The sequence below is a fragment of the Gouania willdenowi genome, chromosome 6, assembly GCF_900634775.1.
Source record: "Gouania willdenowi chromosome 6, fGouWil2.1, whole genome shotgun sequence".
Lineage (NCBI taxonomy): Eukaryota > Metazoa > Chordata > Actinopteri > Blenniiformes > Gobiesocidae > Gouania > Gouania willdenowi.
The window spans coordinates 10468420-10494787 of NC_041049.1; the positions used below are offsets into that span (position 1 = coordinate 10468420).

Here is a 26368-nt window from a genome sequence, read left to right on the forward strand (position 1 = left end):
TAACCAACTTTATACAGAAGACGTTGTCAATTTTGGAAACAAGAAGACGCTTGGTAACGCGTCACCAGATTCTTTTTCATATCACTTTTACAACATCACATCAATCATCAGACATTGAGTGTCTACCTGAATTTCATAATCATATTCTTCATCATTATCAAAGTCTTCTTCCTCTTCCTCCTGCTTATCTTTGTCACCAGTCTGAAGACAATAAAAAAAGATTATTTATTACAGCAGAACTAGAATTTATCTGTGTATTAGACAAAAGCAAGCAATCATAAAGTTTTTTAAACAGGTTAATAAAAAGCAAAGGAAAGTGACAAATGGATGCTTGTTGGTCATCTTGTTAGCTTAATATTGTGTGCAAAAGTAGCTCTAAATGGACATTTACCAGACGTTGTCTCTGCCTCTTTGGTCGTCCTTTATTTCCTTTGCCCTTTTTAAGAAGTTCACAGTCAGAAAGAGAAAGAGGTTTTTACTAAAGTCAATTATGTAAAAAAAAATGTTTAGGGAGATAAGTAGTAAATGTTATTACAAATTAAAAGCACCATTAAAGTCAAGATAATGAATGCACTCAGTGTTAACAAGCTTTATCATCTATTTGTATTCAGATTAAAGCATGGGAAGGTTTGGCATGTTTCGGTTGCTGGTTTGAAGATATAAAAACAAAACAAAACAGTAAAATGACAATATCTTGCTAAAGTTAAGCTATAAGTAGGTGGAAACAACAAGTTGCAGATATTTTTGGCTATTTTGAAGATACTGGATGCAATGTAATTTTTTAAGGAATGAAATCTAAGATAAGGTTGTTTTACTTTGCCACGTTCCCTGTTTTTCTTTTTTGATGTTGAATCCTTCAGTGTTTCCTCCTGTGTGAGGACAACTGCCTCCATCCCAGTGTCTGGTAACCCTGAAAGCATCTGACAAAAAAATTCATATTCTTAGTTTTTATGAATGTTACTGTGCACGTTTTTATCCGAAGAATAATTAAAAAATCAGAAGGAAAATAACATCGAAAATTATACATCATTTCAGTAAAAACAGGCCCAAAGTTAATATATTCCTTATCATTCTTACCTCTTTGGTTGATGAATGATTAAAAGTGAAATTTGCTGCCGTCAGATTAATCTGAAGTGGAGACACTTCGTCATGATGTCTGTCATTTGTCCTGTTTACTGTGGATCCATTTGACTCAGTTATGTTGAGTTCAGGTTGTCCGTTACTCATGGTACCATTCCACAGTTTAGGACTTTCTTCACTTACATTTACAGTATCCTTTATTTTGAAAAACAAAATTAGAAAAAAAGTTCAGTTTGAGACCGGTATTGGTTCATGAGGATGAATCACATCCAGGCATTAATAGATAAATGACTTTCTAATGTTGTGACTTACAACTAACAGTGAATCAGAAAGCTGTTCATTGAAGACAGGGTCCTCAATGGTTTCCATCTCTGGCAGTGATTGGCTTGGGAAGTCAAACTTAACCAAAGTCTGTTGAAATAAAACATGTACAAAATTGTTTCCCAATCCCCCTTTGGTTCAAAATATGACCCATTCAATTAAAGAAATTACTAAATGCAAATCTGAGAAATGTAAAAACTGTTGTTTTTTTGGGGGGGTTATCCAGACATTATCACTAGTTTTGAAATCACAACCTTCAAGCACAAAAATGTAATCCCAACCCTTTTCCCTGTATTTTCTTACTTTGTGTGTAGATATAACGTTGGTCTGTGTTTCTTCTTCTTCTGTTATTTTCTTGGATGTGCTGAGAACATGAAGTAGCTCCTCTATTCCTTCCTGTAGCATCCTGTCGATCAGAGCCTTTAGCAGCGGTAGCTGAAATAATACACCAAGGGTCAAACTGTACAACTGGGACATACATTTAGTAAATCATTAAGAATACCTAAACCCAAAAACCATGTAAATGGGTATGAAGTAGTGGTGTTGATTGATTCTTGTCAAAGTCTTAACATTTTAGTCTATTTCAATTTGTGTTTTTTTTTGTAGAAAATGTTGAAGTGACTGCCCACTATGGGTTTAAATCCAACGATTACAATTGAATTTTGTTTTGGCTGAAAATGGTGGTTTGCGACATTTTAGTAGCTTCTTATGTCACAAAACCAGCACTGTTGGCTCCGCCCCTCCCATAAAAACTAGCCTGTCAACAACTTTGTAGTGAGTAGGCTGGATTGAGAGAATTGTGAATAGAGTATGTATTGAGTAAGTACAGTTAGCATAGCATGGATTGAAAATTTTATAGTATAGACTGGGCATGTCTTAACTGCTCCAGGAGCCCCGCCCATAATCAAGGCCATTTATGAATTTCCAGCCTCGATGCACATCAGCAAAAACCTCAAGGTTTAGTTTCTCTTTAAACTGAATCATAAGGACTTAAACTCACCCTAATCCCATACGCTTCAAACAGTGCTTCAATGTCCTAAAACAGAGACAACACATGGTAATTAGAGAAACACAAACAATATCTAAATCCAACATGTCCCAAAGAATCCAGTCATCAACCTTCATTTCCAGAGATTTCCCAGGACCTCCAGCATCTCCCTGCAGACACAAAAAAGTGAATGCTCTGAAAGTGTTTTTATTATTATTACGTTTATGAACTCCACCAGCAATCAGCACTACCTTGTGTCCTTTCTCCCCTTTTTCCCCCTGCAAAAAAGAGAAATGTACTACTAAGTCAATCTGTATATGAGATGTTTTTGAGCACTCAGCATAGGCACAGAGATCAATAGTATCTTACCTTCATTCCTGGAGCACCCTAAACACACAGAAAAAGAGGAGCAAAGCATTGGAACATGCATCTACCATGCATGACTTTAAGCTCGCACTATTTGTTTGCAGAAAACAGCGTTGTTTTGAGTTGTGCATCCATTAGAAACGTATTATGCATGTGCATAAAGGATCAGGTTTCATGCATTTACAGTAGGATTTACATTATGTCAAATCTTGATGAAAGGGCATTTATTCAGCAGCTACGAAAATACAAAGATGTGCTTTTGCATGTACATACTGCAAGTAAATGAAGAAAAAAACAAAAAAAACAAGAGAAAATCTCACAGTAGCTCCTGGAGGGCCCATTGGAATAGGAAATGCTTGTTGGATTTCATCGAGAGTGGCGCCCTGAGAATGTAAAATTAAATGAAAGTGTCTTGTTTGAACTATTTTCTAATTCATCATCAAGAAGCAAAAAAACACAACTAAGCTTCTCTTAATTTTCACCTCTGGAGTGACAAGCACTTGTTTGCCCGGTAGACCTGGAGGTCCTGGTTCTCCGTTATTACCGTTCTTACCCTGTTAAACACACATGGCAGTGAATTCAAACGGTTTTGTTAGGCAAGGCAATTTTTTTTTTTCTGTATAGCACATTTCATACACAAGGCAACTCATTGTGCTTTACATGATCAAAAAGTGAAACAGAAAACATTGAACAGCTTAAAATCTGTAAGAACATTAAAATCGGCACAAATTAAAAAAAAAAAAAATCAGCAAAATCATACGCAGTCGAGAAAAAATGTCTTTAACCCTGGTTTTAAAAATGTTCAGATTAGATGCTGACTTCAGCTCTACTGGCAGTTTGTTCCACTTCTTTGCAGCATAACAACTAAATGCAGCATCACCATGTTTACTGTGAACTCTGGGCTTCACTATCTGACCTGTGTCCATAGATCTGAGAGACCTGCTGGATTCATACCTGACTAACATCTCACTGATGTATTCTGGACCAAACCCATTCACAGATTTATAACCAGCAGCAGAACTTTAAAGTATATTCTGAGGCTGACTGGGAGCCAGTGTAAAGACTTTAAACTTGATTAATGTGTTCTGACCTCTTTGTTCAGCTGTAGCTGTTTCAAGCTTTTGGGGGATTCCTGTCAGAAGACCATTACAATAGTCCAGTCTGCTGGAGATAAAAGCATGGACCAGTTTTTCCAGATCTTTCTGAGTCATTAAACCTTTCACTCTGCAGATGTTCTTTAGGTGGTAGAAGCTGTTTTTGTGATAGATTTGATCTGACTGCTGAATGTCAGATCTGAGTCAATCAGAACACCAAGGTTTTTGACTTGGTCTTTAGCTTTTAAAGATCGAGACTCAAGATACTCGCTGACAGCAGTCCTCTTTTCCTTGTTACCAAAGACAATCACCTCCATCTTGTCATGATGTAGTTGAAGGAATTTTTCACTCATCCAAGTGTTTACTTTTTCTAAGCAGTCACACAACACCTCAATGGGACCATAGTCATCTGGGTTCAGTGATAGATATAGTTGTGTGTCATCTGCGTAGCTCTGATAATCAACCTTACAATTTTGCAAAAATTGTCCGAAAGGAAGCATATAAAGACTAAACAGAAGGGGTCCAAGAACAGAGCCCTGAGGAACCCTATGGGACATTGGTAATCTGTCAAGCTTCCAATTCTTACAAAATAACTTTGCTCCTCCAAGTAGGACTTAAACCGTTGCATTACTTTTCCGTTTAGTCCAACCCATGTTTGCAATCTGTGCAACAAAATTGTATGATCTACAGTGTCAAATGCAGCACTTAGAACCAATAGAATGAGAACAGATAATTTTCCTGAATCAGTGTTTAACCTTATGTCATTGATCACTTTGATCAGAGCAGTTTCTGTGCTGTGATGAGAACGAAAGTGTGACTGAAATTTATCAAACATTTTGTTGAATGTTAAGAATTGACTCAGTTGAAGACCACCTTCTTGGCTATGAATGGAAGGTTGCTGATTGGTCTATAGTTAGCCAGTATAGAGGCATCCAGTGTTCTCTTTTTTAACAGAGGTTTCACAGCAGCTACTTTCAGGGATTTTTGGTACGGTGCCTGATTGGAATGAGCAGTTAATTATCTGACACAACTCAGTGACAACTGAGTTTACAACAGTTTTAAAGACGTTTGAGGGTATTGTGTCAAGGCAACACGTTGATGGATTCAGCTGCTGAACAGTCTCCTTTTTTGTTTTTGGGTTCACTGTAATAAACTCTAACATTGTAGTTGACTCATCCCTCAGTGGTTGAAGCTGTTCAGGCTTTTTGTTATTTTGCTTATTTGTTCTGATGTTTGATCTTAATTATTGTATTTTTTCATTGAAATATACAGCAAATTCTTTGCATTTTCCAGTTGACAATAATTCAGGGGCTATCTGATCTGGGGGGGTTGTGAGCTTTTCAATTACAGAAAACAATGTGCGAGAGTTGTTGACATTTTTAGCAATAATTTCAGAAAAGTATTGCTGCCTCGCTTTGAACAAGCCATCATTGAATTTAAGTAGACTTATTTTATACAGTTCTAGATTAATTTGGAGTTTTGTTGATCTCCATTTACACTCAGCTCTTCTACAGTCAGATTTCAAATTCTGCATTATCTCAGTCCTCCTCCAAGGTGTTTTCTGTGTGTTTAGTTTTCTCTTAGGTGTGATTGGAGCCACCACATCTATGACATGACAGACTTTTGTATTAAATTAATCCAAAAGATTTTCAACTGTCTCAGCACTCAAGTTTGGTGTCTTCGCTATGGCTTTCATAAACTGTGCACATGTTGTTATTTATGTACGCGCCCTTTTCTTCAAACACACAGAAGTCGGGGAAACAGATGTTACAGTCTTCAAGTAAAAAAATACACAGAAATGATCAGATCGAGCGAAGTCTCTTACATCAACAGCAGAGATATCAACACCTTTAGAGATAATCAGATCCAAAGTGTGACCTTGAGTGTGTGTCGGACCAGTCACATGTTGTATAAGACCAAAAATGTCCATTAAAGCATATAGTTCTTTGGCCGTATTGTCCATGTTATTGTCTACATGAATATTCAAGTCACCTGTTATTATTAAAAAGCACATTCTATATACTGTATATATTATTACAATAATATGACACCTGCTCAGTGGTTTTCAGTCATGTTGCACATTGAAAATGTTTTTCTTTATTTTTTAAATACCATTACAGATTTTTTTAGTTTGACATGAAGTGACTAGAGACTGGTTTGATATTGAGTCAGAGGCAAGAAAATATCATTCACAATGGGTTGACAAAGATTTTGCCATGTCACGTCACTTCATTTATGAATGACAAGAATGAACAGATGCTTATAATCCAATTAAATGAAAAGCCACTTACATTCACACCAGCATCTCCCTTGTTACCCTGAAATAAGGAACAAGTAAGTTAACACACTCAGAATATCATATATAATGTCTAACAGCAAAATGAAAACTGAGGACCTTGTTGCCATCATCTCCTTTCAGTCCTCTATCTCCCTATGAAAAAAGACATGTAATTATAACAATTACAAATAACCTGAACTGTGAATCAAATGCAGACTTTAAGTATCACAGTAACTGTGTTAATGTGGAATGAAAATGCTCCTCACATTTTTTCCTGGTAAGCCCCTTTTCCCATCGATGCCTGGCCTTCCCTGTACAAAGCAAACAAAGATTAGAGGAGCCATGTCCGACCCTAGCACATATTTATTAAATTGGTCATCATAACACAAAGAACACCTGACTTAATTATATTGGCATTGCTTTAATTTTTGATCAAAATCCTCAGTGAATGTCCCCATAAAGAATAAATGATGAAGGTTTTATCCAGTGTAGAATAATAAAGCAGATACTCACAGGGGTTCCTGGTAAACCAGGTATTCCAGCAATGCCGACTCGACCTTGGTCTCCTTTTTCTCCTCTCTGTGCAAAATCACAAACATTTACAATATTTAATGCAATCAATGCAAGACAAAGCAGCACATTTTGCAAATACATGCACACATGAAGTATGTGTTATGTCAAACCTACAACTTCTAGTTACTATTGTAGTTTTTATATGACTTAATGACTTCCTGATGTGCACACATAAACACATTTTTAGAGATTTATGAATGAAAAGTAATTTACATTGGTATACTTACCGTACCTGGCTCTCCTTTAGGCCCCTGACCCCCCTACAACCATAAGGAATCATTTGAATATGATCAAACTCCTTTAAAACCAGGTGCATAAACAGTGTTTGTTTGTTTTACCTTTGTTCCTGGTCTTCCTGGTAAACCATCGATCCCATTTTTTCCTGAACCCTGAAGATGAAAATATTTACCAATCAGAACATTTAAAGAATTAAAAAAGGTCACTTGTGATAGTCAAAGGAAAAAATTATTACCAATGATGTTGCTGGCAATCCAGGTTTTCCCTCAGGACCCTAGTCAGGTACATACATTAATGTATAACAGTGAATCAAACAGTGTGGATTGAAATTATAGAAAGGCGTATCTTAATTTACTAAAATACCTTTACTTTCTATGATGATTCTAAGGTAATTCTCTAAATTTTCACTTGAGTAGAATACTCACTCTTGTTCCTGGTAGACCCATTTCTCCTCTCAAACCAGGCTGGCCAGGCTCCCCTGGCTCACCCTATAGAAATGGAAGAGAAGAATTAAAAAATGGGAAGAAAGGAAAAGAAGGTATAGGAATTCTCATTTTGATTCTAAAATGCTTCATGACGTCCTTTAAATTACCTTCAACACTTTGGTCATTACGTTGTTATCAGCAACATTCTAGTAACACAAAAGGTGATGTAATTAAAAGAAGAAAAAAAAGATGTGAGACATGGACATTTAATGAACAATATCTTCTTTTCATTCTATATGGACTATAATATAATATAATATAATATAATATAATATAATATAATATAATATAATATAATATAATATAATAATAGACTAGATTTTTTTACTTGTTTTCCCGGAGGTCCAGGTTTTCCCTTTGTAACAGTTGCAGCACATTCAAAAGAAGACAAAGACACTGTTATAACCCAAAGCTTCACTCTGCTTAACACAGTTCATATTTGTAGTACAAAAGAAAAAATATCTGATTGTGGCTAATAAAACAAACAAAAAAAAAAATTAAATTATTCATCATATCAAAAGAAGAATGACGTCATAAGCTGCTTGTAAGAGAATAAAATGATGAGTGGCATGGAAGAATAATCAGGGTTGTTCATCCAGAAAAACAACAGGGACAATAATAAGAGAATGCATGAAAACATACCGGCTCTCCTTTGTTGCCCTTTTTTCCTTCAGAGCCCTTTGAAGCAGAAAAAGAAAAAAACCGAGCTAGTTATTCAAATATAATATTTCAGTTGTGTGTGCTATAATAACTGCAGCATGACTATTTGTTTCATTTAAATATGGAGAAGCATTCGAGAGAGTCGCCATCGTCTTCACCTCGACACACAAAGTCAGCTCTTGACCGACCCTCAGTCCCTGAGAGCACTTTTTCATTTGCTGGAGTTGCGTTGGCTAAACCATTGCCAGAGAAGTTTTTAATAAAGCCCAGAACTTCTGCATAGACCTTATGGTCAATCTCATCTGGACAGAAAAGGGGTTTTATAATTGTTTTTACCATCAATCTCGGGGAATGAGGCTTGATTGAACCAAAACTGGGGACTCTTCTGTCCTACATGGGTAATTCAATGCTCTTCCAAATACAGCATGAATGGAGGGGTATGATAGAGATGAAAAGTCTGCCTGATGTGACTGTTAGCGGTTTTCAATTATTGGACTTAGTATATGTCATATGTTCATCAGTAGCCTTGTCTGTAGAATGATGGATGTAATACTTGTGATCATATGTTCTGGGTCCTCAAAGGATGCATGAAAGGACAACATGTAGACATGGCAGACCCAAACATATAGCAGGTCAAGTCATTCACTAGGTTCACACTACAGGTCTTAATGCACAATTCAGATTTTTTTTTAAAAAAATCTGATGTTTTTTGTGTGATCATTCATATTACATATTAAATGCATCTTCAATCAGTTTGGAATATGAATGGAATGCAACCCTGAAGTGACCCGCATGCGCAGGACCCAGCAGGCACGTACGGTGTTTAAAGAAGTCAATTTGGAGGCGTCCAGTGAAGGACTATGTCCTGCGCTTAGAAATTTTCTTTCCAACAGAAGTCAGCACTACATAACTTTAAGGAGACTGAAAAAGAAGAGAGCCAGGTTTATTTCCACACTCAGAATTATGACGTTTTCGCATGGTAATGACCAGTGTTTGGAATAACGGCGTTTAAAATAACGGCGTTTTTTGTTTTTTTTTTCAGTAACGGGGTAATCGCATCTAAAAAAACTGAATTGACATATAGCAACTTTTTTTTTTTTTTTTTTTTAACAGTAACGCAAATAGTTACTTTCCTTGGTAATGAGTTACTTTTATTATAAAGTAATTCAGTTACTAACTCAGTTACTTTTTGGAACAAGTAGTGAGTAACTATAACTAATTACTTTTTTAAAGTAACGTTCCCAACACTGGTAAAGACATAGAAAGTGCCTCGGCCGTCCAGACTGCAGTCACATTGCAAAATAAACGGAATTGTGCTGTTCAGGCTGTCTATAACAGATTGGATACAGGCGTTTATGGGCAAAAAGATTGGATTTGGGTCGCATTTGCCTGCAGTGTGAAGGTAGCTATTGTTTCACTTGGCTGCAAGACTTCTGGTGCTAGTTATCCAGTGGATGTACACCAAATGTAAAACAGTCTAGTTAAATCACAGACACAATAATAATAATAATGTTGATAAACTTACGGAGACACCAGGATCTCCAGCAGTGCCTTTCATCCCAGGGTCTCCTGGTCGTCCTGGTAACCCCAGTGGGCCCTGACCAGCCATAACAAAGCACCACAATTTTGAATTTCAAGCCGCGCTATGAATAAACTTCACTGCTGACCCAATGTTAAAAATTAATACATTTTAAAAAATGATCAAATGATTAACTCATGAAAATGTTTTATTTAGCTTATGCGTGCTTTAAAGAAACACCTTAATTCCTCTGTCTCCAGGCTCTCCAGCTGGTCCTTTATCCCCCTGTAATAGAGTAAAAAATGTAATTCACTTCAATAAAAAAGCACACAACTCTAACTGTGTTAAAGGGATCCTCAACTGTTTTAACACACGGTAAACTAGTCCCATTTTTAAAAGTTAATAAAACTAATATGGTGCAAAATAATGCATTTTGTTAGGCATAGATCTTCAAATTAGGACATTTCCAAGGTTTTAGGCCACATTTGTAAAAACAGTGGAAATCTCTTTAAGAAGAATGTTCTAAAATGGTACCTTAAATCCCTGTTCTCCTCTTGGTCCCGGTGTACCCTTTACACACCGCCAACATAGAGTGTAACAATAGTTAGAGAGCAGACATGTCACTATCTAAACTGACAAACACAGAGCTACATATTGGATTTAAAACAAATAAATCATCTTTTCATTTTGAGCTCTATAAAATTATACAAGCAAATGCCATATATTTCTACCTCTAAACTCATGTTCTGGATATGCCATAATTTACAAACTGCGCTAAAGGTTAATTTTGTTATTAGAGTAAAACCCTGTGGAATCAACCAAAATGTGTTTTAAACTTCATTTCAACCCGCTCAGGATTTACTTACATCTTTACCTCTTATTCCTGGTTGTCCAGGAGTGCCAGGTAAGCCGATACTTCCGTGGTCTCCTTTAGAGCCGTCCTTCCCCTGAATAAAGACTTGAACCATTAATGACTGCATTAATTAAAAATGCAGATTGGGTGCCATAGACTTAGAAGGGAATCTTTTGGAGGAGATTTTTACACAATGGTTTGTAAAAAATACACACAAAAATGCAAACATCCCAATTCTTTCACAACAGGAGTGAGAAATTCTGAATGTAAATGCTTTAATAAATTGTGGTTGGCTTCAGTATTGTTAGTTATGTAGGTTTTGAAAACACTGTTGTTGATAACGTTTAAAATGGCAATAAATAATAGCAATTTAGGAAATTTTGAATAGTTTTTAAGAAGGAAAAGTTTAATGTTTATTTGTATATGTATTGTAAAAGCAAAGTAAGGAAGATGTTTAAACTGAGAATGCACATCATTATTGGACAATCTTATTTAATGTGTAAATATTTGTCTCGACAGAGCACTCATGCAGATTTCACTTACTTTCGGTCCAGGTTTTCCAGATAAACCAACATTTCCCTACGTGATAAAAATAAAAATTTAAAAATTATATCAGTTTTAATTTACAAAATCAGAAGATGACATATAAGGTAAGTAAATTCACCCTCTCGCCATTTTCTCCCTTTGGTCCTGGCTGTCCTGGAATCCCAAAACCAGGATTACCCTGCGCATGCGAAAGTTATATCAAGATACTTTACAGTTGATATCAAGTTTGACTACGAAAACAGGAAATCGTGAGCAGGAATTCACTAACCTTATCTCCTTTGATTCCTTGGTCTCCCTTAATTCCCTGGAGACCCTTCGGACCAACCGCGCCAACGTCTCCCTGACAGATAGGAAACATTAAACTGACTTAACAACCACTGACATAAAAAGATGAATTAATTGAAAAAAGACTAATAGTGACTCACCCTTGCTCCCTTTTTTCCAGTTGGACCAAGGATCTGATGTAAGAAAGCTGAATCAAAGCTCACAGAAGGCCAAATGCAAAACACGGAACACAAGGCACAAACTAAATAAAACTTTGGTTTGTGACAATAGGAGCATTTTGAAAGGTTAAAGGGAGATAGGCGGCTTTCTTACACCCTTGGCAGGATCTCCAGGAACTCCTCTTGGACCCTCATCACCTTTAAATCCAATGGGTCCTGTCAGCCCCTGAAAGTTCAAGGTAAATATAAATGTATCGTACCTAAATCTTCTAAAAAAAACATCCAATGAGAAACTATTTGGGTTTTTTGTGGGGTGTTTGACAAAAAGAAAGTTATAATCTGTGATTTTTTTGATAATAATACTGGTTAGCGTTATTGAGTGCAGTGTCAAAGCACAAGGGGAAGGTTCATGTATTAACATAATCATATACACCTCACTTCAGATGACTTCCAACCATAATGCACTGATTGTGTTCCTTGCATTAAACCACTGCAGCGCCCCTGTTAGAGCCCGAAATGTAACAAGACCTGAATTGTTATTTAAAAAATGTAATAAAATCCCAAATGTTACAACTGGTCAATAATGTAACAAGATGCTGAGCCTTAAATGCATAAATCATTAACTATTAGGAGGAAAAAAAATTTCCTGCCCCATTATGTAATTAATGGCAGCAAAAAGTTTTTTACCTTTTGGGCTCATTATTTTGTTACATTATTGACCAGTTTTTACATTTCAGGTTTTATTACTTTAAAAAAAAAAAAAAAAATTGGGTCGTTGTTACATATCAGGCTCTAACAGGCCCATCTAAATTAGTATATACCATTCACTAAATACATCAGAAAATAACCATTTTGAAATAATTGATACAAAGTTTTAAATTTTAAACTCTGTGTCTGGTTTGAATCATGACATTTCTAACAAAAGAACACTATTCATATGAAGAAAAATATATATAACTCACTGACAGATATTAAAAGATTTTGGTTTGCATAACTTCAGAAATGTAATCACAAAAAAATTTAACCATATAATTTGGGTATATTGTTAAATTTCAGACATAGTTACCGTAGGTCCCTGTGGCCCGATTGGTCCCATCACCCCTTGGTCTCCCTGAGAAATAGATTTTTTTTTTAACTAAACCAACTAAATATTCTTTGCAAACACAATGTGTGATTATTGTCATTCATGCATTTAACTTTGTTTAAGCAATTATTTAAAACACTCATTCAGTAAAAATCATGATCTAAGTGGAGAGAGAATGAATTTAAATTATATCACCTTTTCTCCTTGTTCGCCTTTGTATCCCTTTTTTCCCTACAGATAAAAAAACAAAAAACAAATCTTCACTCTCAAACCAATCATCAGGAATTCCAACACAGCAACCAACCTCATTTCAACAAGCTGGGCTTTGATATCATTACAAATGATTTATAATAACATGCAGAGAAACCATAGCTGGCTATTAAACTGTGAACAATGAAGAAGTGCAAACCCGAAGTCCGATGAGTCCCTGGATGCCCTGCTCTCCACGCTCACCCTTTGAAGACAAATTTTAAATTATTTGACTCCAGATGTTGCTTGAACAAACTCATCAAAGGGAGATTAAAATTGAATAATGCTTGGTTACCTTTGGGCCCACTGGTCCCATTAGGCCACTACTGCCCTGTAAAACAATGATGTAATAGTGAAGCATAGAGGGGAACTAAAAAACAAACACAGCCTCTTAAAAAGAGCAGGGTTTTTCAACCACTGTGTCGTGGGAAATTATTCTATTCCACCTAATTGGTCTAAAACAGTGATTTTCAACTGGTGGGTTGGGACCCAAAAGTGTCTCGCGGACCTATACTGGGTGGGTCGTGGACAGCTGGTCAAAAATAAATAAATATTTAAAGTCTCTCAGGTTGGGTTGGACTTGTCTTTTATTTTGAAATAAACTTTTCTTTTTACAGGCCTGTTGTGAAATGCTTGTTGCACAGGCAAATATATAGATTTATGTTTAAAATAAAAGATTCTATGGATTATTAAGATTAAATTTGATTGGTTGATTTTTCAAAAAAAAAAAAAAAGAAAGTGGGTCGTGATTATTTAATGACGGTGGAAAAATTGGATCATAGGGTGAGACCAGTTGAGAACCACTGATCTAAAAAAACCTTTTTGAAAACTAACACTCTTAACGTTTAACAACACAGATGCACAATATTTGACAGAATAAAGTTAAATTGTGGTTCCAATCATATTTAATGTTTTGTTTCATATTTGTATTCAAGACACTTGGATAAGAATGGCTGCAATTACACTTTTTATTTTAAAAAATAATTGTAAAAAATAGATTCTTTAGTTGTTGTTCATTTGATTCCTATTTAAAACACACATTGTTGATTGCACTTTTTATTAGAAAAAAAAGAAATATAAAAGATCATAAAATGTTTATTTGATTCCTATTCAAGACACTTTAATAAGAATGACTGTATATTGTTAATAGAGGCTACAAAACTCGGTTGGTGCTTTGCCATGAGATTTTTTTCAATGAAAAGATGTACTTTGACTCAAAAAAGGTTGAAAAACACTGAAATAGAGAATTGCAGACTCAATATGAGTAGAATTTTATTCTATTCTATTGCCGTTTTCTGTTATTGAATTCGTAATTGTATTTTATTCTGTTTTTGCTATTGTATATTTATTGTAAACATTTTGTTGCTTCTAATGAGGGACCCCAGGAAGACTAGCAACCACTATGGTGGAAGCTAATTGGGATCCCAATAGAAAATAAACAATTATATACCTTCTGTCCTGGCTCTCCACGAGCTCCTTGTACACCTTGCAAGCCGATGCCATCTTCTCCCTGCAAATTGCTCATTTATATCGTCCGTCCAAAATATATATTTTTAGACATTTTTAATGTTGTTTGTAAAAGCTAAAGTGTCACCTTCTCTCCTTTCTGTCCTGGATAGCCAGGCCCACCATCAATGCCAATGGGACCAGGTAAACCTGCAGTACCCTACCACATGTTGCATTAATGTTTGCATGTGAGACCAAGATGAAAACATAAAAAGAAAAACGAGGAAAACCTAATGTCACCTTTAATCACTTTTTCACTTACATCTCTGCCTGTCTCCCCCTTGTCTCCTTTGTAGCCTTGTTTCCCACGTAAACCCTTTGGAAAAGTGATTAAAAAAAAATTATATTATGATGCAAAGGTAAAAAAATGCCATAGCTACAGGCTGATTCCTCACATAATGACGACTTTTAAACATACTTTTGCTCCTGGTGGACCAGGATCTCCCTGTATTGAACAGAACATTTGAATCAGCAAATTGTGTTTGTGAAATCTGTTTCTTACAGTTCAAAGAGTCCTAATTATATCTTAAAATGTAAATTTAGGATGGCAGGAACTGACAGATTACAACTTTTTTTTTTCCATATTGGTGGTACCTTGACAGATATTCCTGGTAGTCCATGTGGACCAAGCTGGCCAGGCAGTCCTGGTGATCCGTTAGCTCCTGGCACACCTGGAAGTCCCCGAGGACCCTGTTATCAAACAGCTTCATATTACTCTAGATCTCCTTTCATCAAAACTTCAAACGTCATTTCAGAACCTACTGAAGATCCCGGCTCTCCTTTTCGCCCAGGAACGTAATTGGCATCGGCACCAGCTATAACATATCCAGGTTCTCCCTGAAGGGACACACAGTCCCAAAAACACGTTTTTTTATTTATTTATTTATTAAACAACTTGAATGTATTTCGAACAAACGTCTCAAACATGAGAGCATTAAGACATGCCTTAAGCATGAGCTCACTTACCCTCTCTCCTCTCTGACCTTTAGGTCCTGGGATTCCAGGAAGGCCCTGGCATAAAAAAGAAAGATACAACGTTGAAAAAAAAATGTCTGAAATTATTCATTTTGATGAACAGGAACAAGAATCTTATTTCAAAAAGCAATTGTTCGCAGTAAATAACAAGATGTTTTCCTGTATTTTTGATGGGGACATTGTGCACTTCTTCTTCTTCTTCTTCTTCTTCTTCTTCTTCTTCTTCTTCTTCTTCTTCTTCTTCTTCTTCTTCTTCTTCTTCTTCTTCTTCTTCTTCTTCTTCACATTTTTTATTGAAAATATTGAACATACTAGCCTAAAATTGCTTCCAATATTGGAATTAAAAAATTACCATGTAGTCAGAGGATGACACTGATCTCTATTGGAGCAGAATTTTTACTTTGTCTTTTAGTCTAATTCACAAAAAAAAACCTTAAAACTATGCAAACTACTTTACATTATTAATAACAGTCATTTTGATCTCACCATGTCACCTGGAACACCTGGAGGCCCCTGTGACAAGATAAATAAATAAATAAATACATAAATTATTTTTATTATCATGAAAGTTCAAGCTGACATTATGGCTTTTCTTAATAAATTACCCTTTGGCCGCCAGATCCTGGAGGTCCAGTGCGTCCCGGTCGTCCTGGCAACCCAGGAATACCATCTGTTGCAGGAGGTCCCTTTTTGAACGTACGGATAAAAAACAAAAAAAAAAAATGCATCTTTTTGGTTGTTCTTGATCTAATAGATAAAATCAAAAGATTGTTTGGATAATAACTATTAAATCTTTTTCACAAAATGTTTTTCTTGGCCATGCTTCCACTAACAAGAAACTCTCATATTTTCCAACACAATGAAAAGTGTTGATAATAACAATAACTTTCCATTTTGACCATTAAACGCTGTCTATCTTTTTGTCTTTTCATCATTCTGTGCTAATGGTGAATATAAATAAAAACGATGGTGTAGAGAAAAGTGTGTGCACTCTCCTACCCGTTCTCCTTTCTCTCCTTTGGAGGAAGAGAATGGGTCAAACTGTCCTGGACTTTGCCGGAATTTCTGAATAAAAACAAAAATGTATTAAAAAAAAATCATACAATAAATCCAAACAAATGTGTTTCATAATACAATGAAAGGTCCCTGCTCTTTCTGCTGGCCTGGCTGCATCAGCGGGCCCGGGGCAGTTCCTGGGTTTGCGGTAGCGGTTTTTGCACATATACTGGTATACGATGCACTGGCACGCCTTGGGATGTGGGATAAAACTCATACTGGGTTTAACTTTAGACACATAGATCCCAAATACCTGCTTTAGGTATTACCACTCACTCATTCCCTCTGTCCACAGCCACCACCATTATAGCTAAGCTTCACACTTGCCACCATACTGGCTTGATTACACAACATAATAAGCACAATATATTCTACAACTTCACATCTAACCCTCACTGTAAAATAATCTATTCTTCCCCACCCTTTCTATTTCCTACCTTGAGTCTCTCCTCCCTGCTCGCCCCCCTCCACAGGCGTAACACTGCTCTCCCTTTTTATATCCGTCCTATAATAAAAGATTTATTTCCCTTCCTTAGGGAGGGCTGGTGATGGTCACAATTAAGCAATAAAATAAATCAAATTATTTTATTGCAATAAAAAAACATGCATTGCTGTCTCATAATGATTGCACTTCTTGTAGTGTTGACTTTGACAGCATGTGCAGAGAAGTAAAAAAAAATAAAAAATAATAACAATAATGCAATGAAAGGGTTGAAAAAACAACAACCACAATGTCATATGTATATATAAATACACATACCAGACCTCCAAGACCAGAGCTAACGCCCTAAACAAAGAAAGACAAAAGATAATTCAGTTAAACCAATGAAAAAATAAAAGGTATTTTGTTGTTATGATCTTCTAACTCACTTTTTCTCCTTTCTGGCCCTGGAGGAACAGATCATGGACAATTTCAGGTGATTGTATGTTTTAACCTTTTTGTGACTTTGGATGAGAACAATACCAACCTTCACACAATGAGAGCACGGACCCTGGGGTTTAAGTAGCTCCACTGGGTCTTCAGTAGGCCTGTCTAACTGTGTGTCCTGAAAACAAATATAGAACAGAAAATGTTGGCTTTGTTTCTGCTTTCACCGGAATTTACTACATGCGCATTGTCAAAAAAGATAATAACACAACGATTCAGATTCAGATTCAGATAACTTTATTTGTCCCCGAGGAGCAATTCAGTTTCAGTTACATCCCGACCAAGAGACATGACAGACAATAACATATCACATGGGAGAGCAGCTAAAAGAAATAAGATGAGAAATAAGAAACAATGGGTAAGAAGAAGTAAAAAAAAGGCAAAAATCAAACTAGGCCCTTGTAGAGAGGGGCGGAGTTTGGGATCATGAAAAAACTCTTCAGCAAACATTGTGACAAAAACCAACAAACAAAAAATTCAAATTCAATTCAATACAACAGCTCGTTAGTTTTCCTACATTTCGTTAAAAAGTCTTTGTGAAAATCTCAACTCACCTCATCATTCAGCTTATACTCAGACAAAAGCTCCTCACTGCACATGCTGGCAATAAATTCTCTTTCGATGGAGGGGAAGTCATCAAATGTTGGTGAGAAAAAGATATTCTGATAACTGGCCGGAGCAGCGATTTTATTCAGCTCCTCTATGTCTGCATTAGAAACTCCCACTGCCAGGACACTGACCCCTACAGAAGGACACATTCCAACATCACGGTTGGGTCTGAGGGATCATGGTGCACAGAAAACATGTTTGCAGTTTTAACTACAGACCCAAAGCACGTGCGATTCTGGAAGGTGGCACCACGTTATCCTGAGCCCTGCCGTCTGTGATCAAAACCAGAACGTGCGCAACATTCAGCCTCATCCCCAGAGACTCCTGGAAGAGTTCCTCCAGAACGTAGCTGATGCCCTTTCCTGTGGAAAAAGTTTCAGAAACACTTCCATTACTTTTTCAGACTTTCACTATGAATTATCATTCCTGCCCAACAATCTCAATCTGGATTGAGGTTAAGTTGAATCTCAGTGGTTCTCAACCTTTTCAGCCCGCGACCCCCAAACAAGCTGTCAGAGACTGGGAACCCCCACATCACCTGAAGTCCATAAAGTCAGCAAAATGATGGTCCATTGTTCTATGAATCTATGATAACCACATATATTTATTTATCTGAATAATATCCACTTTAATCCAGGCAGTTGATTATTATTTGCGCCATAGTATATTGTCATCTTAATATGTAAATTCTTCAAAAATAAAAATGGGGAAATGTGACAAATAATGGTGGAAAAGGTGGTGAAATGGGGTTTTAAAAGCCACATAAATTGGTTGAAAGTAGCAAATTAGAGTGGCAAAAATCTTACAGAAAAAGTAGTAAAAATGGTTTAAAGTGTCAATATTGGAACAATTAGCAGGAACAATTAGTTTAAAATAGCAACTAATGGGCATAACAAATTGTGAATGTGATTAAATTGGCAAAAAATAAGCATGAAATATTGGAAAAAGAGGTTAAAAGTGACAATAATGGGTCAACATATGTGACATTAGGTGGGAAAAGTGGTGAAAAGGGTTTTATGAGTGCCAAAATGTCTTTAAAGTGGAAAATATGTGCAGAAAAGGCATTGAAATTAGATAGAGAACAGGAATGGGATTGATGTAGCAAAAATCTATTAAAAGGAGCAAAAATATGACAAGAAAAAGTAATGAAAATAGGTTAAAATAATGCAAGCAGCCAAGCATCATTGCAGAAAAAGGGTATAAAAGGCAAAAATGGGCTCAAATTGTTCAAAAAACAATCTTAGGTTCTTGAAGGTATCTGGTGACCCCCTCCCAGTGTCTCGCGAACTCAAATGGGGTCCTGACCACAAGGTTGAGAACCTCTGCCCTAGAGAATTGAATTATAAACATTTGTCACTAATAATTCAGTATATTAGGGAATAAGTAGCCCTCACATGATGATGAGGTGTCCCAATACAACTTTTTCACTTCCGATACCAATGTTGCAGCCGTGAATATTGGTCAAAACCGATAATGATCTGATACGATATCAGCGCAAATTATACATACTTTTGTGTCATTCCATGTCATTTCAACACATTTTCAGGACATCTTACACACTCCAGTCTAAAAACATTGAGAACAGTCAATGTACATAGCTTAAAGCTGATAAAATAACAGGGAGCTGAGGCATATGCAAAGTTTTATGGCATGTCCACCAGGTATGATGTATAGCAGATGTTTTTGTATGTAGTAAATAGAGCTGTATTACTATACCAAATTTCAGTTTCCGATATGATGTATTTCCTGAGATACGGGAAGCTGAAAAAGGAAGAAAAATGCACAAAAATCAACACATACCCCTCTCACTAAATTGGCCATATCTCAAAAAGTATTGATCCGATCAAACTAAAAATGTACAGAGTGTCTATTTAATGTCAATGGAACAATTGGTACAAATTTCCGAATTTTACTATACCAAAGTGTATTCGTTGAAATGACATGGAATTACCCTTTTATTACTTATATTTCGTAGATTGGAATGTTAGAAAAGGATATTCCATACCACACAAGTGATATTGCTCAAATATAAAATAATAGTCAGCAACAGTACGTAAGAGTAAGTATTGGAGCAGAGTCTGTAAGTATTCGAGTGTATCGGAAGTTGAGAGTGACTAACCAGTTTTGGTGTTGCCTCCTGTGTAGCGCAGTGCTCGAAGGGCCCTGAGAATAGAGCTTCTGTCTTTAAACTCATTCAAGCGGAACTCAATTCTGGGCTCATCACTGTAGTGGACCACAGCAATCTGTGAGAAGATTAATGAGAAAAAAGCAACAAATAAAAAAATACCATATTAGATTTGGTGCCAATGTTTGAGCCAATTTCTATTAAATAAAAGAAGCATGACGCTGCTATCAGGGGTGTCAAAGTCATTTGAGTTCAGGGGCCAAATACGAAGTAGTCTGATCTTAAGTGGGTCGTAGATTTTAGGCAGAAAAACAAGCAGTTTCAACATTAATGTCCAGAAGTTTGCACTTTATACAACATATAAATTATATATAAAGTATAAATCACCAACAATATCCAGGCATTGAGTGACAGGTAATGTATCAGTCCCTGCAGGATTTTCTCTTTAAAATTTCATTGATTTTGTGACCAATTTTTATCCAATTTAGGGAAATTATGTGGAATAATTTCAGGAAAATGTAATTCTTTGAAAAATTTGACATTTAAAATGACTGCAGCCATGTTTTAAAAGCATGGGAAATTGTAATCCTCTAAATATTGTTGAGTTTCATTAAATTTGTGTATTTAGAAGGCTGAGATACTGTATCTATAACTGAATTATTTTTTCTGTCTTTTTTGGTCCCTGGGCCTTGAGTTTGACAAATTTGCTATAGATGATCCAAAACAAACAAACAAAAACACTAAAGCCACAAAGGCAACACAATGCCATGCCTTTATTCTGCTGACTAAGCGATATACCTGAGTGCTCTCAGGGCCGATTGCAGGAAAGTAAGTAACCACTCGGAAAATGAAGTCTTTCATCTTCATGAAGTTGTTGGCGCCGATACTGGACGACTCATCCACCAGAAATACTATGTCTGCTTTGGCTTTGCCACAGACTGACAAGAGAGCAAAAATAAGGAGTATGAACTATACCAATGAGCAGGTCAGTAGATGAAGATTCCAGTACCTGGCTGTGGTGGAGCTGTGCTCTGCGTGTGCTGTGTGGTTGGAGCTCCTGGTACTTTGGCTTCAGTGGGTTTGAACTGACCTGAAGGCTTCTTAGTGGTAATGGATCTGGTTGGTGGTGGTACAGCATTGGGCTGACGGGTGGTTCTGGATTGAGCTACAGTGGTGTTCTTAATAGAGGAGATCTGGGAGACGGTGATGTGTGGAGCGGGTGTGACCACTGGTTGATCTTGTCTCACTGTGACCCACAAAATGCTTAATATTACTCACAAGCTGAATTTCTATAGAAACACAAATGTAATGCTGCCTCCACAGAAAACAGTCAGCTCAGACCAAAAAGCAAATGAAAATGACTCATTTTCATAGCTTTAACAACAGCTTTTTAGAATAAGTAAATTCTCTGGTATTCAGTTAGTGTATGCATTATTGTTTTTACCATCAAATACATTGTTTTGTTGATATATCTGTACCATATGTCAAGAAAACACAAAATAGTTGTAAGTCATTTTGATCGTATTGCAAATATAAAAGAGTGATCTGCTTTAGACTAAGAATCTAAACCTAAAATGTTTAAATTACTATTATTTTTCAAATTAAAACCCCACGCTCAATCTTAAACATCTGTATTCTATAATTTACTTTCTCAAATATTAATCTAGTTCAAATAAAATAAGCATATAAAATAATATCTGAACTGGCACATGTTGCGTAGCATTTAAAACACTTGTTCTCAACTCGTGGGTAATAAAACTCTTCTGCATTACATGAAATAAAGTTAAAAAGTGATTTAGAGATTTATTTGTTTTATTTTTAGAGGGGATTTAAAAAAAAAAAGCTAGAGAATGCCGTCTATTCTCATTTACAACAGTAGGTATACTTGGATTTCTTAGCATATTTCTTAAATTTACATTTCTAATAAAAGTGCACTTTTAGGATTAAATAGTTTTGAGTTTCATGATTAAAAATGAAAAACAATTAATGTTAAAAAAAAAACAGGCCCAACTGTTTCCCTGTGGACTTTGTGACACACAACAAACTTTATTCCACAAATGTTGGTCAAACCATATCTTACCTATTTTCTGATACACTGTGCTTATGGGCCCTTCCACTTCTCCGTACAGAGGTCTGATGGTAAAAATATAGGTTCTGCCATAAAGCAGATCAGCGATCTTGTAGGATGAAAAGGTGGCGCTCAAGATCTCAGTTTTAGTCTCCAAAACTGAAACAAACAAAAAGAAATCCTTATTTTTTACAAAAAACAACATAATATGACTGTGAAGGGAATTGTTTTTACATAATAATGAAAAATGGGTTAGTTTAAGACTTAGGTTAAATAAACAGATGTCTATGGAACGTGCAGTTTCACTAACCTGAAATGTGTCTCCAGGAAAGAAGGTATCCTGAAACACCTGACACGCGTGTCCAGTTTAAAACTGTGCTGCTGTCTGTGGTGTTTAATGCAGCTAATCCTTCCACTTTTGGAAGATCCACTAAAACGCACAACAAAACACATAACTATGTTGCCCATTGGTGAATCCCCTCAAGTCATTTTTTTTTAATACAACGGTCTTTGCAATATCGGTAACACTTTAGTTTAGGGAACACCTATTAATCATTCATTAGTTGCTTATTAGCATGCAAATTAGTAACATCTTGACTCTTAATCAGTCATTATTAAGTACTTATTAATGACTTATTCTGCATGGCCTTTTTATACAAACAGTAACCCATTAACTAAGAGTTTTTCCTCAATAACCTCAGAATTATTACCTATTAATAGTAAGTAAGGAAGTTATTGCATATGATTTACGAGCTCAACATGCTATGGTTAGGGTTAAAGTTAACCCTAACCCTAACCCTAACCCTATCCTAACCCTAAACCTAATCCTAAACCTAACCCTAACCCTAACCCTGTTTGGACTGAGAGACTGCCATTAAGTGTATAATGAGGCATTAATAAGAATAAGGCATTAATAAGTACTTAATAATGACTAATTAAGAGGCAATATGTTATTAATGCTAATAAGCAACTAATTAATGGTTAATAGGTGCTCCCTAAACTAAAGTGTTACCGCAATATCTTATTATCGGGTTAAATGAGCAAATGATATCTATCATATTGGACCCAATTATAGCTAGAATATTTGCATTTCCCGAAGAAAATGCAAGTGAAGACGCAGCTGCTGGCCCGCATTGCACTGTATTAGCTGAGCATTAGCTATCAATAGCATTAACTAGCATTAGCATAACATTATATTAGCATTAACTAGCATTAATGTTAACTGAGCATTAGCATTTGCTAGCTTTAGCATTAGCCTAACATTAGCATTAGCCTAGAATTAACATTAGCCTAGCATTAACATTAGCCTAGCATTAACACTAAACTAGCATTAACACTAACCTAGCATTAGCATTAACCTAACAATAGCACTAGCCTAACATTAGCACTCACCTAGCATTAGCATTAGCCTGCCAATAACATTAGCCTAACAATGGCATTAACCTAACATTAGCACTAACTTAACATTAGCATCGGCCTAATATTAATACGAAACTAGCATTAACATTAGCAATAGCATTAGCCAAATATTAGCATTAACCTAGCAATAGCATTATCATTAAATTTCCAATTAGCATTAACCTAGTAATAGCATTAGCCTAGCATTAACATTACATTTTGCATTAGCATTAACCTAGCATTACCATTCACTTAGCATTGGCCTAACATTAGCCTAGCATTAGCATTTTTCTAGCATTAGAATCAATGTACCATAATTCACCTAGCATTAGCACCAACCTAGCATTAGCTAAGCATTAATCTAGCAATAGCTTAATATTAGCAATAAGTTTGAAAACGCTTGAAAAGGTTGAAAAAGTAAATCATGAGGTCAGGACTCAAGACTCACAGGTGCGTGCAGTGACTAAAACGGCACTTCCTTCCCTTCTGCCCATGACGGACGACACCTGGATCTTATAGGCTGAGCTCTCTCGGAGGTTCTTGATGGTGTAGGTGTTGTAAGCAGCAGATAGTGTGTGGGACTTCTCCACACCACCTAAAGTCAGGATCAGGGTTGAGGGCTGGTGGTTAGGTAGGTTCTCCAGACAATAAGTGACAATAATAGACAATTTGAGTGAATGAGTGATTGTGAACAATGGAGGGATGGGTGTTGAGAAGATAACCAACATTCCTGAAAATTCCATGGTTATTTCGCTCTTTATTTCTTATTATTTGATACAATTATAGTCTTTTGTTGTCCTTTTGTCCTTGTCTTTTTTTCTTTATATTAATTGTTTGCACCAGCCCACCAAAACCAATTCCTCTTATTGTGTAAACTATACCTGGCAATAAAACTGATTCTGATTCTGATTCTGATAAGGACGTGAACTGATATGACTTTCTCAAAACTCTTATATAAGACCTACAGAAGATAAGGTATAAGGTGTACAACACTGGAATAAAATTAAAAACTAAGCTAGAATATATGACATAATAAAGTCCAAAAAGGAAACATGTAAATTAAATAATAATGAATACAAAATATTAAATGTGTATTTATGGGGTAAAATGCCCAAACCTAAGAGGATGTATGACATAATAAAGTAAATAATAGTTCAATATATTAGTAAAATTATGTAAAACATTTATGAAAGCAAACAACCAATTACAGGTTGGCCTTCAAAATTTAAAGAATAAAGACTTCATCAAAACTGGAAGAAGCTACAATAATAAAAAATAAATAAATCCAAAGTTTATCTTGAGCCTGACTTTTAGTTCATGGTACAATTGAATAAATATGTTGTTGTTGATTTCTTACCAAGTACGGGTATCCAGGAGATTTTGTACCTAGAAGCTCCTGGTGTCCTCCTCCATGAAAGGGTGAAAGAATTCACACCGACATCCACAACTTTCACATCCTTCACTGTCGGGACTTGGTCTGAGTCTGAGAACGCCGCTACGGAACGTTAACAATCAGGTTACTATACACAGTATATACAGTACCTACATGTGCACAGCTTCACAGAGCTCTTTACATGGACCATTCATGGAATAAAATAGACTCTTTTCTTCTGTACCTGTAAGCTGAGATAAAGAGATTTCTGGCCCTTCTGAGTTTCCATACACAGCACATATTGAGATTGTGTAGCTGATCTGGGGAATCAGATCTTTGATGCGATAGAACAGAAGACTGCGATCCAGATAGTGGGATTGAAGTTTGCTGGCATCTGAAATACATACAGAAATAATTAACTCTGATGTCTAATTGACCATCACTGTCCATCAATATGGTCAAATAGTTCAGCAGCTCAGATTTAAAAATTACAGATCATACAAAAAAGAGAAGCGCATGTGGTGTTGGGCTGTGAGTGCGGAACCAGCTCTAAACTCATGTTAAACAGACTGAAGTGGTTATCTGTGCAAGACAGGTTACTGTATTCATTACTATCATTCTTTTTTTTTTTTTTTTTTACTCTCATTCTTTAAAATTATTGTACATTATAGATGTCCACAAAGCCCCTATCAAAACCTGCTACATAGCAACGACAAACACAACTATAGTACGAGACATGCCTCTGCACTAGGGATGTAACGATTAATCGTAAGGCAGTTAAAAATTGATTCATAGGTATCGCGGTTCACATCGATATTCTGAAAATTTAATCGCAGTACTTTTTTTAAACAGCAGAGGGCGCTATATATTTATCCTTCTCTTGTTTAAAAGTGTTGGCGGCAGGCGGAATCTGCTACTACTTTCTTTCTGGCCGCCTTCTACTCTAAACATGTTCATAAATGGTTCCTTACCCCTTTAGCACCGAAAGAATATCTGTAATATTACGTGAATATCTGTAAAAGCATCTCTTCTTCACTGCTGGAATAACTGCATGCCAGCCGATCACTGGGTTACCAGTGACCTTTGCTGGTCCAAACAAATATCTGACGTAAATACAATGCAATGACTGTTTTTTTTTTTTTTTTAAAGTCCAATTGTTAAGGCACAAACTACCTTTTTAGTTGCACTTTTAAAAAAGAAAAAGAACCATTATGCACTCTTGCATTGTTTACTATAGAACCAGAATTTAAATAAATAGGCTTCTTCTTCATTTGTATTATTCCTTTATTTATTTTATTCAAGATTTATTTTTAGTTTAATTGCATTGTTTTGAATAGTTTATCAAAGGATTCTTTTGACAATGAAAAATAAAACGAAAATAATACAGTATTTTCAAGGAATATTTTTCAGTCATCATTTGTCTACAGTCCCATTTTGGAAAATAAATCGTGAGAGAATGGTATCGTGAACCCAGTACCGTGAATCGGGAGTTGAGTGAATCGTTACATCCCTACTCTGCATGGAAGTTTATTCCACCAAAAGCCAAATCGAAATG

General features: G+C 36.0%; 1 protein-coding gene across 1 annotated transcript in view; it reads right to left on the reverse strand.

Annotated features, from left to right (window-relative positions):
* The window catches only part of col7a1l (collagen type VII alpha 1-like), a 72663-nt gene that overhangs the window by 17891 nt on the left and 28404 nt on the right, over positions 1-26368 (reverse strand). Inside the window, exons 16-74 of the mRNA XM_028450474.1 lie at positions 25058-25207; positions 24799-24936; positions 23890-24036; positions 22354-22473; positions 22056-22202; positions 20985-21221; positions 20774-20913; positions 19970-20093; positions 18069-18212; positions 17796-17983; positions 17282-17359; positions 17184-17201; positions 17074-17100; positions 16257-16322; positions 15863-15943; positions 15744-15770; positions 15249-15293; positions 15045-15119; positions 14877-14972; positions 14701-14727; positions 14545-14598; positions 14371-14442; positions 14227-14286; positions 13072-13107; positions 12937-12981; positions 12723-12758; positions 12510-12554; positions 11598-11669; positions 11426-11458; positions 11269-11340; positions 11119-11178; positions 10998-11033; positions 10468-10548; positions 10136-10171; positions 9842-9886; positions 9608-9679; positions 8065-8100; positions 7751-7777; positions 7530-7568; positions 7363-7425; positions 7173-7211; positions 7039-7089; positions 6928-6960; positions 6641-6706; positions 6394-6438; positions 6245-6280; positions 6141-6167; positions 3238-3309; positions 3076-3138; positions 2759-2776; positions 2641-2667; positions 2521-2559; positions 2402-2437; positions 1705-1836; positions 1393-1491; positions 1078-1275; positions 816-920; positions 392-436; positions 127-201 (exon numbers count right to left, since the gene is read on the reverse strand). Of these exons, the coding sequence (XP_028306275.1) occupies positions 127-201; positions 392-436; positions 816-920; positions 1078-1275; positions 1393-1491; positions 1705-1836; positions 2402-2437; positions 2521-2559; positions 2641-2667; positions 2759-2776; positions 3076-3138; positions 3238-3309; positions 6141-6167; positions 6245-6280; positions 6394-6438; positions 6641-6706; positions 6928-6960; positions 7039-7089; positions 7173-7211; positions 7363-7425; positions 7530-7568; positions 7751-7777; positions 8065-8100; positions 9608-9679; positions 9842-9886; positions 10136-10171; positions 10468-10548; positions 10998-11033; positions 11119-11178; positions 11269-11340; positions 11426-11458; positions 11598-11669; positions 12510-12554; positions 12723-12758; positions 12937-12981; positions 13072-13107; positions 14227-14286; positions 14371-14442; positions 14545-14598; positions 14701-14727; positions 14877-14972; positions 15045-15119; positions 15249-15293; positions 15744-15770; positions 15863-15943; positions 16257-16322; positions 17074-17100; positions 17184-17201; positions 17282-17359; positions 17796-17983; positions 18069-18212; positions 19970-20093; positions 20774-20913; positions 20985-21221; positions 22056-22202; positions 22354-22473; positions 23890-24036; positions 24799-24936; positions 25058-25207 (4301 nt within the window). The remainder of the gene's footprint in view (positions 1-126; positions 202-391; positions 437-815; positions 921-1077; positions 1276-1392; positions 1492-1704; positions 1837-2401; positions 2438-2520; positions 2560-2640; positions 2668-2758; positions 2777-3075; positions 3139-3237; positions 3310-6140; positions 6168-6244; positions 6281-6393; positions 6439-6640; positions 6707-6927; positions 6961-7038; positions 7090-7172; positions 7212-7362; positions 7426-7529; positions 7569-7750; positions 7778-8064; positions 8101-9607; positions 9680-9841; positions 9887-10135; positions 10172-10467; positions 10549-10997; positions 11034-11118; positions 11179-11268; positions 11341-11425; positions 11459-11597; positions 11670-12509; positions 12555-12722; positions 12759-12936; positions 12982-13071; positions 13108-14226; positions 14287-14370; positions 14443-14544; positions 14599-14700; positions 14728-14876; positions 14973-15044; positions 15120-15248; positions 15294-15743; positions 15771-15862; positions 15944-16256; positions 16323-17073; positions 17101-17183; positions 17202-17281; positions 17360-17795; positions 17984-18068; positions 18213-19969; positions 20094-20773; positions 20914-20984; positions 21222-22055; positions 22203-22353; positions 22474-23889; positions 24037-24798; positions 24937-25057; positions 25208-26368) is intronic.